Consider the following 12,874-nt stretch of genomic DNA (forward strand, 5'->3'; position numbering starts at 1 on the left):
GGTTAAAGTAATCTTAAATGCTCTGCAGTCACCACTGCAGTGACACTGCTTTGGAAAATGTTTTTATACATTTACGATTTCTGTGTTCAAGTCACAATTAAATGTTTGTCACAGTTGATCATAACATGCTGATTGAAGGAATGAAAAGGTGGGTGGAAACAGTTCTTACTTGACAAACCAACACAATTATAAATTCATACAAACAAAAATCCCTTGTGGCGTTCCTCAAGGCACCATTCTCGGGTCACTTTTAATCAACATTCGCAAACAACTTTACTTAACCGGACTCGATGGAAGTAAAAGGCAGAGTTTGTTTTCTGTCTTAAAGTGAATTAATCTTCCTCTTTAAGTATGGTATCTTCATGAAAAAATGATAGTTGTACTTTATTTACGCAGAATAAAGTTTATTTTAGGCCTTCAGGGCTACAGAATTGAAATTTTTAGCACTAGAAAACCTGTTTATGTTGCACTTTTCAAAACATATAGTATTTTATAAATTTTATTAGGATTTAATTTGATTTTGATTTTTAATATAAATTCCAGAGATGTGCAGAAACTCTTTTTAAAACATATTAATGGTTTTTAAATGTCAATTTCTTCACCTCTGTTGCTTTATTTTTTATACAAATAAACATAACACCATGACAACGTGTAATAAAGCTGCCTCTTTCTAATAAAATGCAGTAACTTTGAGTTGTTTTTTGTTTAGTTGAACTTAAATAATATGTGTGTAGCTATTGCAAATTACCCTCAAACATGAACCAGGGGATGAAATAATGTATTATTGGTTAAATTATTGGTTAATAAGAAGAGGACAGACAGTCCTCAGGTCCTGCAGTGTTCAGTTTCATCATGACATTTCACTACTGCAGGAGGATGTATTTATCTGACGTCTATGCAGGGAGTTTTCGCAATGCAACGCTTCACTTCTGGGGCACGTGCACGTTCAGGGTGTTGTTTCTATGTGCACAGACTTACTCTGCTTTCATAGTGACAGTTTGTTACAGTGGCTCATTGCAACGTATATCATTGAATATTTCCTACCCATATCCTGGAAAAGGCAAGCTAGACCAGTTTAGCCACTTATTGCCAGTAAGGCCCCTCCTCTGCTGCTCTGTCTCCTCCCTCCTTCAACGCCCTCCCTTCCTTTTTGCAAACTGCAACCACTGGGTGACAACACCAGCTTTTTTCACCTGAATGAACGTTCTGTTATCTCAACAATTTAGAAAGGACCTACTACGTGACTGCAAACCTCGTCATCATTTGCATGACATAGTAGTGCTATACTGACGTAGCATTTAAAAAGATATCTGCCTCTGTAGTATTTCTTTTTTAGATATAATTTCCTGAAAGAAGTTGAACAGATTTCATGTCTGAATACAAGTTATGACAGAGTTTCCCCCAAAACAGATGACTTGTGCTCAAAAAACGCTAGACTTCAAGTATCTTTGTTCGCTTTTCCAACCCAGACAGGACTTCCTACTGAAATATGAATAATGGTTATTGCTTGTATGCTCGGCTCCTCCAATTTTTTGCAAACTTCCTGCAGCACATTTTAATTATAGGTATCCTTCGCTATGCATAGCTAAAACAGCTCCCCATGCAAGACCTAACTCATATTCGAGTGCAGGGAAAATCCCACAAAGCTCTATGAAAAACTTGTCGGGGTGTATGTGTGTGGTGTTTGGCAGGGTGTTTTATAGCTATATATTCTGCCTTAAGGTGGATAAATATTTTTCTCTTTTTAGTATACCGTCTGCATAAAGGAAATAGTGGTTGTTTAACTTTATTTAACTCAATTTCAAAGATGAGTATATTTTTGGGCTTTTAAGTAAACAGAGTTGACATTTTTGTCCCCAAAATATGTTTATTTTAGCCTATTGAAAATAGTATTCAAAACAAAGTGTATTTTATACAATTAGGATATAATTTAATGAATATAATAATGTTTTTCTTGACTCCTATGTAAACAAACTACTGGTGCTACTGTATTTTTGTGATTTGATTATTTATGATTTGCTAGCTAAGCTTCAGTTAAAACTAAAGCTAATTTTATAATATTTTCTTCTTTTACCAGATACATTTTTAATGAATATAATAAATATAAATGTTTTTTCTGGATGAATTATGCTGTACGCCGACGTACTACTTCTAATACTGTATTTTTACTATGTGATTAGTTATGCCTACCTAGCTAAGCTTCAGTCAGAACTATGCAAGTAATGGTTAATTTTCGGACTTCCCGTACTTATAATATATAGATTTTTTACATTTAAGTCAATTTAAGTCCCTAAGTTATAAGAGTACCAGATATATTTTTGGTGAATATAATAAATAAAGACTTTTTTCTGGATGAATCACGTTGCTCTCCCATGAAGACGAACTCCTGCCGCTACTGTATTTTTGCAGTTTGATTAGTTATGCCTAGCTAGCTATAATAAGCTTCAGTCAAAACCAAGTCTAACTTTCTCACTTCCCACACTTGTAATATCTCTTTTTTGACATTTATGTTACAATGTACTACATAAATATTTGATGAATATAATAAATAAAGTTGTTGTTAGTTTTTTTTTTTTTTATGAAACCTCTATAAAGACAAACAACTCTCGCTACTTTATTTTTGTTATTTGGTCTGTTATGGCTCGCTAGCTATCGCCTAAGTATCCATCCCAGCTAAAGCTAACTTATTGACTTCCTGTCTTCTTTTTTAAGCATTTGTGTCACTAACTTATAATGTAAATAAAATCTAATATAAATACTTGATGAATATTTATTGTCATTATTGCCAGAAAATAAAGATAAAGCTGTGTTTGGAAAATATATAGAACGTAAGCTAGGCTAACTAGCTCAACTAAGCTAGCTTATTCTTTTGTTATCCAAACAAAATGATAATGTAAAATGGAATACAAAGTTATTATGTTTTAAACCACGACTTTGGTTTAAAAAGAATCACCTCTTCAGGATTTTATGTTAACGACATAAATCTTTTAACATAATTTTGTTTTTACCAGCTTCTGGAATCAATTGCTTTAAAGTAAAAAAAAACTGAAACGCACAAAGCTGACAATATTTATTAGAAATAAAATAAAGAAAGTTGCATGTGAAAAACTATGTAGACCCCAGACCCCATTAACTTTTAGAAGAATGAATCTCTTTGTGTTTTTTCCACTTTGATGTTTAAAGTTTGCAGCAATCCTAACGTCTGCCCGGCGTTCGCTGCATTTCAAACAGGACAATGGCTGAACTTTGACTGAACCACTTCAGTTGATTCTTTTCTGTTTCAGCCATTTTGTTGTAGTTTTTCTTCTTTGGATCATTTTTACTGTTGAAGACCAAGTTTTGACTCTGAAATACTTTGATTCACAGAGGTCTACTCAATGACTGCAATGTGCCAAACACAAACCCAAATCATCAGCCCTTCATCACCGTGCTTAACACATGATATGAGCTTTCTAATTTTTTCTTATTTTTGGTTTTCTCCAACCATAATGCTGTATTTCACAAACATCTCTGCTTTGGTCTCATTTGTCTGTCGCAAACCAACCTTGTGCAGTTAAATAGTAGAGGCTTTCTTTACATGTTTCACACTTGTATAAAATGTTTCTCATCGTACAAAGATGGACTTCAAATTGTTTGGATTTGTTTTATTTCCAATAAGCAGAACCAATTTCTTCTTTAAGGCCCCTTGAAATCTTTTTGTCTTGGTATTGTGGTGGGTTCTTACTTTTCTGTTATTTTCTTTGTAGTCCAGACATTTTTCCACTTTTCTTGTTTTGTTAATTACTATTTTGCAATCTCTGTTAGAGCCTTGTTCAATTACCTTGGCTGCTGTTTGTTTTTACTGACATTGCAGGCTGGAGTGGTCTCTATGCACCCAAGTCAGAGTTCACACATGGAAGCTCTGTATCTTCCAGCAACATTTTTCTCTCAGTAGTTCCACTTTTGTAAATGCTTCCATCTAACTGTCTGGCCTGTGCAGAGCGCTCAAACACACACAAAGAGAAAGGGGGAACTAGAGAGTAAAAAGCACCCATATCACTCTCAGGCCAGTCCTGCGTGCTGCCCGTCAAAAGCACAGCAGGAACACTGGAACTTCAGCACAGCACAAGGTTTGCCAAGTTGGGGTGAAATCACCAGCCTGGGCAAATTGACGAGCATTATCTGACCTCAAGAATAGAAAGAGATGTGACAGATTGAGGACCTTGGGAAAAAACTCTGGGATTCTTGAATTCAGTTTACAATCCTTCCTGGTTATAATTCATTCTGGTTGTGCAAACAGAGGAATATACATGGTGGGCGTGTGACTTCCCCAGAAGTGTCCGTCTTTCTTGAAGTGTAAGACTGAGTTAATCATTGTCTGCAAATGAAAATATCTCACCAACCTTGGAAATAACAAATTGTTGTCTTACCAGAGTGGTCAGACAGACTCAAGACTCTTACATTCACTAAAACCTTATAAAAAGACCTGATAATGTTTTGACTCTAAGTGGGACTTTGTCTATGCCAACATAAAAACGACATTGCAAAAACACAAAGTTTTACCAAATATTTCTGGTCTTACTACTATTTCTTACTACATTTGAAATTAGACAAAACTAACTTACAATTAATCTTTCAGCAAGAAATATAAACTTGTTTTAAGTCAATAATTTCTTTATGTTGATGAAAAGGTTCTAGTTCCATTGTCAGATTATTTCATTTATAACAGGCAGAAAATGTTTTGTTATAAGTTAAACAATCTGATAATGAAACAAGCACTTTATTATTAATATTAAGGAATTATGTACTGAAAACAAGATCCTGTATCTCGCTGAAAAGTTGCTTTTAAGTTAGTTTTGTCTTATTTCAAGTGAACTGAGATATTTGCAGTAAAAATAAGACTGAAAATACTTTTGCAGTGGATTTGTTGAAAAAGGATTGTTGGATTTACTGAACCACTAAACAACATCTCCCACGAAATCTGAATCTCTCAGTTAATAGAAGCTGGGAAACACACATAAAAGAAGTCATAAACACATCATGCAGTCACCAACAGAGTAACCAAGAACAAACATTACACATTTTGTTAAGTGTCATAATCAAAATCATCAACACGCATCAAATTTGTTGGTCAAAGTTCCAGTGATAATGAGTTGGAAGCAACTCTAAACAGGTGGCCTTTAGGCTGGATTTAAAGGAGCTCAGTGTTTCGGCTGTTTTGTGGGATTACGTAGGAAAGCAATGGCCAGAATTATAAAAAAGACAGCAAACAAAAAAACTTTTTAATGACATTAAGAATTTACTCGAGGGGTTTAACTTTAAATCCTTTATAATTTGCATCTCTCCTCTGCAGAGCTGCTGATCGTTCACCATTTTCTGACCCCTGATCTTATCTTGTAACAGTACGAAAGGTTAGAAACCCCCAAATACCAGGAGGACGGGACACCAGCTCAAGCATCTGCCCACAGTCGGCGTCAGCAGGAGGGTGACACTTCGGATTCCCACCTGTGGCTCGGGATCCCTGACACCGTCAGGCCACAAACTAACAGCAGCAGCAGCTTTGTGCACCTACACCGGGGTATGACACAGGCAAACGCTGTCATGCTAGCTCTGGAGAATCTAGAGCGACAGCTCTGCACACACACCCTCCTACGCCCCACGACAACACTTGACATCACAGGACTCCCTCCTGAAACCACAGCCAACGCCCCCGCTGTAGCTAGCATGAAGAGCAGCCTCCCTCTCACACATGTCAGCCACCAGCAGCCCCCTGCATGTTTACTGACGTTAGTGAGAACATTATTTACATATCTGATCTCAGTGGTATTAAAAGCAGCATTACTTATCTGTTTTTTCAGACATAAAGAAGGCTGTAGTGACATAATCTACTGTTGAAAGTGATAGTTTTTGAAATTGTCTTTATATGTTTTAGAGTTAAATTTTGAAAACAAAATGATAATGATAGTTTAAGCTGTTTTTAGTATGTTTTTATGTCATTTTGTCTCAATTATTTCCATTCATTTTCAATATTCCAATCAGAAACATGTGTTCATGCTCTTTTGTAAAGGTTTGATGGGATTTTTTTTCGTCCTGAAATCTATTTTGTTTGTAAAATCAAGAAAATTGAAAATCATGAGCCATCCTCTCCATGAGACTGTCTTGAGAAAACAGAATGTTTTCAGTCAGAGGCTTCTTCAAATTCACTGTAATACAAACTGCTACAGGAGATCTTTTTTGCCAACAACCAACAATTTGAATTAATGAATTACAACAAAAATTATTTTCCCTTTTGGATCAATAAAGTATTTTTGAATTATTATTTCAATTAAATAAATGAAGAAATGAAGAAAGAAAGAAAGAAAGAGAGAGAGAAAGGAAGAAAGAAGAAAGAAAGGAAGAAAGAAAAAACAAGCAAACAAACAAAGAAAGTTGTCTTTAATTTAGCCATAAAATAATCACATTTTTATCTAATTTGTTTGTTTATTTGTTTAATTCATTTACAGTTTAAAATGGTCAGATGTTGACATAAACAAAAGATTTGAATAAAAAGTACTTGGGAGAAAAACATTTTTGTATGGTCTGCCCCTTCTCTCAATAGTCAATTAAGCAATTAAGCATCAATCAACCATCCACATCAGCACTGTGTATGTATAAAAATAACAATAAGTATTTTAAAAAACTTCTGATGGGTTGGCTTTTACAAATTATCTCTAAATACATTTTTGTGTTTGCTGACTGACTGTATGTACCTCTTTATGATCCCAAAACACATTTACAAGAGTACAAAATAGAGTAATCTAAAGTGTAGCTGTCAAATTTTCCCAGCTTCATTATTTTAAATACATATTACTGTCTTAAATTCCAACATATATGTAAAGAGACTTGGAACAAGTCAGTGTAATAATAATGACTGAATTATTATTATTATTACTATTGTTACTATTGTTATTGTTATTATTAATTATTTATTTATTTATTTTTGTTGTTGAGTTAATATGATTTGCAAAGTGAGGGAAATTCCCTCTACAACTTCTGTCGGTACTTTTTATGTACGTTGATGACTCATTTTTTTGATGTGCTACAGCACCCTCTGGTGGCCAATATTTTAAAAAGAACGTAACATGGGAGCAAGCTCTACTAATCGCACAGGCGGTATGTTTCGTTAGGATGGATGGTAGATAGTAACCAGTTATTTTCTTTTACTTTAGTAACCTTTTGGGGGAAAGAAATTAACTTTTAGTAGTAGTTTTACTGCAACATACTTTTTATATTGTTTGCCTGACGATTTTATATGTTTAATCAGATATTAAATTAGAGTAACTAATTCTACAAAATACTTTTTTACTCTTGAGTAATTTCTTCTATGGCTACTTTTTATTTTTGCTTGAGAAAATATGTGGAAGTAGTGTTGCTCTTACTTGAGTAAATTTTTTACGGTTGTTTTCCCCCAAGGTTAAACTAAAAGAACTCAAACACAACAATCGTCTGTCTATTATTTTGGTCTGACTGTGAGGTATGTTTGGGGACAGTGAGGCTTTTCGGGTGTAACAATAATTCCTAAATAATTTAATAGCAAATAATACAGATATGTAACAAATTTATCATAATGAATTTATTCAATGTCCTTTACAGGCGTATTAGGACATTTTGTGAACACACGTCGTGGAAATATAAAGTTTATTTTGGAATTATGAAAATTACGAGGTGTACTGAAAGGGAGCATCTAAAAACGGGTCAGCGGACTGGCCATAGACTTCGATGTGTGTGTTTTTTAAAGTTGTTTGTTTAATATTTTACGATGGATTCACATCCTCCCCCAAAGCCTTGGGAAAGGCGGATTCCAGGAGCTACTAGCGCACCTTTAAATTACAGGTAAAAAGGATTTATTTGGTTTATTTTGTCGGTCTTTGCTGCTAGCTTAAAGTAGCATTTGCTAATGTTGTGAGCTAGTTGATGGTAAAGTTGCTAAACCTGCGATCTAAACATTTAGCAGTGTTTTTGCAGAATAATTTGACACGATGAGTTTAACAATGCGTAATTCATCAGTTGCATGTTTTAGATTAATTAGTGAACAGCAACAAATTAATTAAAATGAGTAACTTCTCCTGCCTGCGGCCTGCTATTTACTTTATAGTCTTACGGCTGAATTTTACTGTTTTTGGGGGTTTTATAATTAAATATCATCGCAACAGTAGGGTGTTCAAGTTTCAATTTTTATGTTGAGTATTTAACTGGGCTATTGCTGCTAAAGATTGTCCTAAAAGCTGTTGTATAACGGAGGGCGCAGTGTGTTATAATGTTTATTTAATAGCCAATGACGTGGAATCTTTTGGATAGCAAAATGTGTTTAATAGAAGATTTTGTTTTTTTTACACAATTTAAATAAGTTGAAGCTAAAACTTTGCCACTGGAAAGAACATATTTGCAGATAAAAGTTTGTTTTTCTTATCTTAAATGCAAATGTATATATTTGTGTACATGTTTGGCTTAATTACTGCTCTGAGTATGTTGTTCTTCAAGTAAATTGCCTTTTTTAAGTCTATTCATTAGGGCTGAAACGATTAATGAAATTAATCGATTATTCAAATAATCATCAACCAATTTAATCAACCAAATTAATCATAAACTAGAGTATATAGAGACAAAGAAAGCCCATTTGCTTAAAAATCTACATATTCAGTGGAGCAAATAAGCCAGAACTGTAAAATATATGTATATATATTTATACATTTAAGATAAAAACATCTTTTGTAAAAAATGCTTTATGCAAAACTCCTCAAATGGGATAGTTTTAGCTTTTCCCAGTTCAAATTCACTAAAAGACTGCTGTGTTATTTTGCTTTAGGCAATAAAATGTTTATTTTCTTATTTAAAAAGGAGCTGAATTATTTATTTATTTGCATCTTTAAATTTTTTTTCTAATGTTGTACAAAAAGGCTACGTACTCTTTAAGTACGTAGTTAAATGAAAACTCTGTACAACCCTGTGCAGCTCTAGCATGCGCCAGTTAACAATCAAATTCTAAATTACTTGATAATTACTTAATAATAATCAGTTAATGACAATTAATCTGAATAATTTAATAAATCCGATTAATCATTTCAGCCATTATTGTAACAAATAGTTCTTAGTTTAGCTATCTCTTTGAACCCTTTTCCCAGAAAGCTCCTTCTTTACAACTCAGCTGTCTAAATTATTGCATGTTTGCTTCTTTTCTCACTGAACAGATCTGCAGACTTTGGACCGGCAGCTGTGGGGCCCTCCACGCCGGCAGGCCCTCCTGTTTTGACCAGAATGGCCCCTCCAGTACCTCCCCGCCCCATGCAGCAGTCCTACCGTCCATCCTACAGCTCTTTCACCTCCGCCTACAGTCCCTACGGGAGCTCCATCTACAACGGCTACTCCGGCTACAACCCCTATAGTTATGGCGGCGGTGGCGGCTACGGCCTGGGAGGCTACAGCCGCTTCCCTCACGCAGAAGAAGTCGCCCCCAGCCGGTTCGTGCAACAGGCAGAGGAGAGCAGCCGCGGCGCCTTCCAGTCGATTGAAAGCATCGTCCAGGCCTTTGCTTCGGTCAGCATGATGCTGGACGCCACCTTCTCAGCCGTCTACAACAGCTTTCGCGCTGTTCTGGACGTAGCCAACCACCTAACGAGGCTGCGCGCTCACCTCACAAGGGTTCTGTCGGCGTTCGCTTTGGTGCGAACGCTGCGCTACCTCTACCGACGGCTGAAGCAGCTGCTGGGGAGAGGGACGGACGCAGACGTGGAGGACTTGTGGGCCGACAGCACGACCGACGCCTTGGCTACAGCTTCGTCCAGAGCGTTTGGAGCGTCAGCCGAGGAACAGAGCGTGAAGTCCTGGCCGATCTTCCTCTTCTTCGCTGTAGTTCTTGGTGGACCCTATCTCATCTGGAAGCTGCTGAGCTCCACTGCCGGTTCTGAAGAAAGTGGTAAGGCTTGCATCTGATTTATCTCTAAATTTAAAGATATTCAGCCTCACAATGCTTGGTGTAGAGAATTGTTCTTAGTCAAAGAAAACAAAATGAACTGAAGCCACTGGAAGGGGCTACTGCTGACGTGCAGAGTATCCAAAAAATTTACTCAAGTAAGAGTAAAAATGTATTTGGTAAAAGTCTACTCAAGTACTGATCAAATTATCATTTAATATTTAAAATTTACATAATCAGACAGACCAAAATATAAATTTAAGTTTAAATGTTGGTATTTAAAAGACAAAAATGACAATAATTCATATAAATAAAAAGAAACAAAATCAAGCAGAAGGAAATTTTTCCAAATCTGTTTCTTTCAATAAAAAACTAACAACACCCGCAGGTGTGTGTCTGTCTGGTGAATCTTTGGTTAAAAAAATGTGGCTCTTATGTTTAGTTTTGGATTTGACATGAGTAAAGTATATTTGTAGATTATTGATAGTTTGGAGCCACTTACTGTTGAACTCAAAGGTGTTCAACACACCTTGTACTTTGTCCTCACTTTTAATCATGTTACAGCTAGGCCTGTCCCAATAAACAATAAATCAATTAATCGCATGATAAATTAAAGGGAAATCAATAATTTCCATTTGTATGATTTATTGTTTCTCTTTCATCTCTTTCTACCAAAAACTGCATGACAAAATCTTCAGTCTGGTGCTTCGGTTTCATTATGTACTACTTTATGTTGATCTAAAATACATGGAAGTGTTTTTTGTAGATTGTGTCATGAATACTTTTAAAAGTGTGTTTTTGTTTTGTTAATGAAGATGTTCTGCTTGTGTTCAGCCACCAACTGGGCCAGCGGGGAGGATGACCATGTTGTTGCCAAAGCAGAATACGATTTTACAGCTTCCTCAGAGGAGGAAGTTTCTCTGCGGGCCGGAGACATGCTTAACCTGGCTCCTAAAGGTGAGAACTCGTTAACATCTTTATGTAATATGCTGAAGGAATATCTGCTCCTCCAAAATATATAAAACACAATATTATTTCTGCTGGCTGATGAGATAGAAAATATATTTTCCTTGTAGTCAGTTGGTAGTTTCTGTGACGGAGAATTAGGACTACAATAAGAAAATAAAAAGTAAAATAAAATTACATGAGCAAAGTCACAAGACTCTTAATATTATGAAAACAAAGTCTTAATATCAAGAGAATAAGCTTGTATGAGAATAAAGTCATAGTATTACGAGAGAAAAGTCCAAAAACTGGACTTTATTACTTTGTGACTTATTGCTAGAATAAGTCACAAAATTACAAGAATAAAGTCATAATTTTATTACTTTATTCTCAAAATATTGACTTTATTCTTTTTTCCCCCGAAGAATTTTTGTGGTGCTAGTGGCCCATATTTTTGCGACAGTAGGCAGACAGGAAGGTGGGTGAGGAGAGGGGGGAAGGCATGCGGCAAAGGTCGTCGGGACCGGGAGTCGAACCCGCGGTGTCCGCGTCGAGGACTAAGGCCTCCAAACGTGGGGCATGCTAACCCCCTGCGCCACCACGGCACGCCCCATATTGACTTTATTCTTGAAATATTATGACTTTATTCTCGTAGTTTTATCCAAGAGTAAATTCATAGACTTTACTCTCGTAATATTATGACTATTTTTGTAATATTAAAACTTTATTCTAATAATATTCCGCCTTTATTCATGAAACATTGACTTTATCTCAAAATATTGACTATTCTTGAAGTACTATGAGTTTGTTCTCATATTAGTTCAAATTTATTCTCGTATAACTTTACCATCATAGTATTATGAGTAATTTTGCAATATTAACACTTTATTCTTGTAATATGACTTTAATCGCTTTAATGTCAAAATATTGACTATTGTTGAAATATTAAGAATTTATCCTTGTACGACTTTAATGTCGTCATTTTGTTTTTCTATTTTACATTTTTTCTTATTACTTCTTACTATGACATATTAAGAGCTTGTCTAATACGACATAAGTTTCCAGTGTTAGTTTAAAATCCTTGCTGTTTGCTATCCTCCTCGTCACGTTCAGAGCTACAGCCGCGGGTGCGTGGATGGCTGCTGGCCAGCGTGGACGGTCAGACCACGGGACTCGTCCCCGCCAACTACATCAAGATCCTGGGGAAACGGAGAGGCCGAAAGCACGCCGAGACGGAGAGGCTCGCTCAGGTGAAGCAACAGAGTGCCCAGACAGCCTCGCCTGCGCAGCCGCAGCCTGTTACGACCCGAGGTTTCACCCCTGACCTCTCCACGCTGCCCAACGCTGCGCCTGCAGAGCAGCTTCTGGAGTCTGCATACAGAGAAACTCCAGCTTCCTGCAGTCTGAGCACTGCAACCTCTGAGACGCAGTCCAACACTGTGCTGGACATCCCTGAAAAAAACGACCTCTGATGATGATGCCTTCGTGTGTAGAGGTTTATAATTAATTAGCTCGATCATTTCTTGTTTGCAGTCTTTAACTCTGGAAATAGACTAGGACTTGACAGCAGCGGTATCACAATGGACCTCATCAGAAATTTTCTAGAGTACTTCTTGATTCAGATCATTAGTCTGAATTCAAGGTTACTGATGGAAAGTAGTTTTTAAACAAATGCAAGGTTTTCTCTCCTCATTCAGAGGTTGCTTAATAAACTTTTGTGCAAGTTTGTTTTGTAAGGAAATGAGGTAAACTGGTACGTTGTCATTTTAAAGGACGGAGGCGTTAAGAACGTGATCATGTTAAGTTTGGGCGCTCTCTGTTGACAGGCGCCAGGTTTTCTGTGTTGTCTTTTGTCTGGAACGAATAGGATTGTTGTCAGAGCTGGAGAGGTGCAAGATGCAAATTTCCATCACTTTATTTGTCACAAAGTAATTTGTAAATATTTAATATAAACATTTTGAAAATAAATATTTTCAAAAACTGTTGTTTTTATTTGGTCAC

General features: G+C 36.2%; 1 protein-coding gene across 1 annotated transcript; it reads left to right on the forward strand.

The window, feature by feature from the left end:
- The first annotated feature begins 7,671 nt into the window (after positions 1–7,671).
- Positions 7,672–12,836, forward strand: pex13 (peroxisomal biogenesis factor 13). The gene is made up of 4 exons (XM_005795239.3): positions 7,672–7,851; positions 9,207–9,931; positions 10,763–10,885; positions 11,987–12,836. The coding sequence occupies exons 1-4, from the start codon at positions 7,778–7,780 to the stop codon at positions 12,343–12,345; spliced, it is 1,281 nt and encodes a 426-aa protein (XP_005795296.1). The 5' UTR covers positions 7,672–7,777; the 3' UTR covers positions 12,346–12,836.
- The last annotated feature ends 38 nt before the right edge of the window (positions 12,837–12,874 follow it).

The sequence above is a fragment of the Xiphophorus maculatus genome, chromosome 22 (genome assembly GCF_002775205.1).
Source record: "Xiphophorus maculatus strain JP 163 A chromosome 22, X_maculatus-5.0-male, whole genome shotgun sequence".
NCBI lineage: Eukaryota > Metazoa > Chordata > Actinopteri > Cyprinodontiformes > Poeciliidae > Xiphophorus > Xiphophorus maculatus.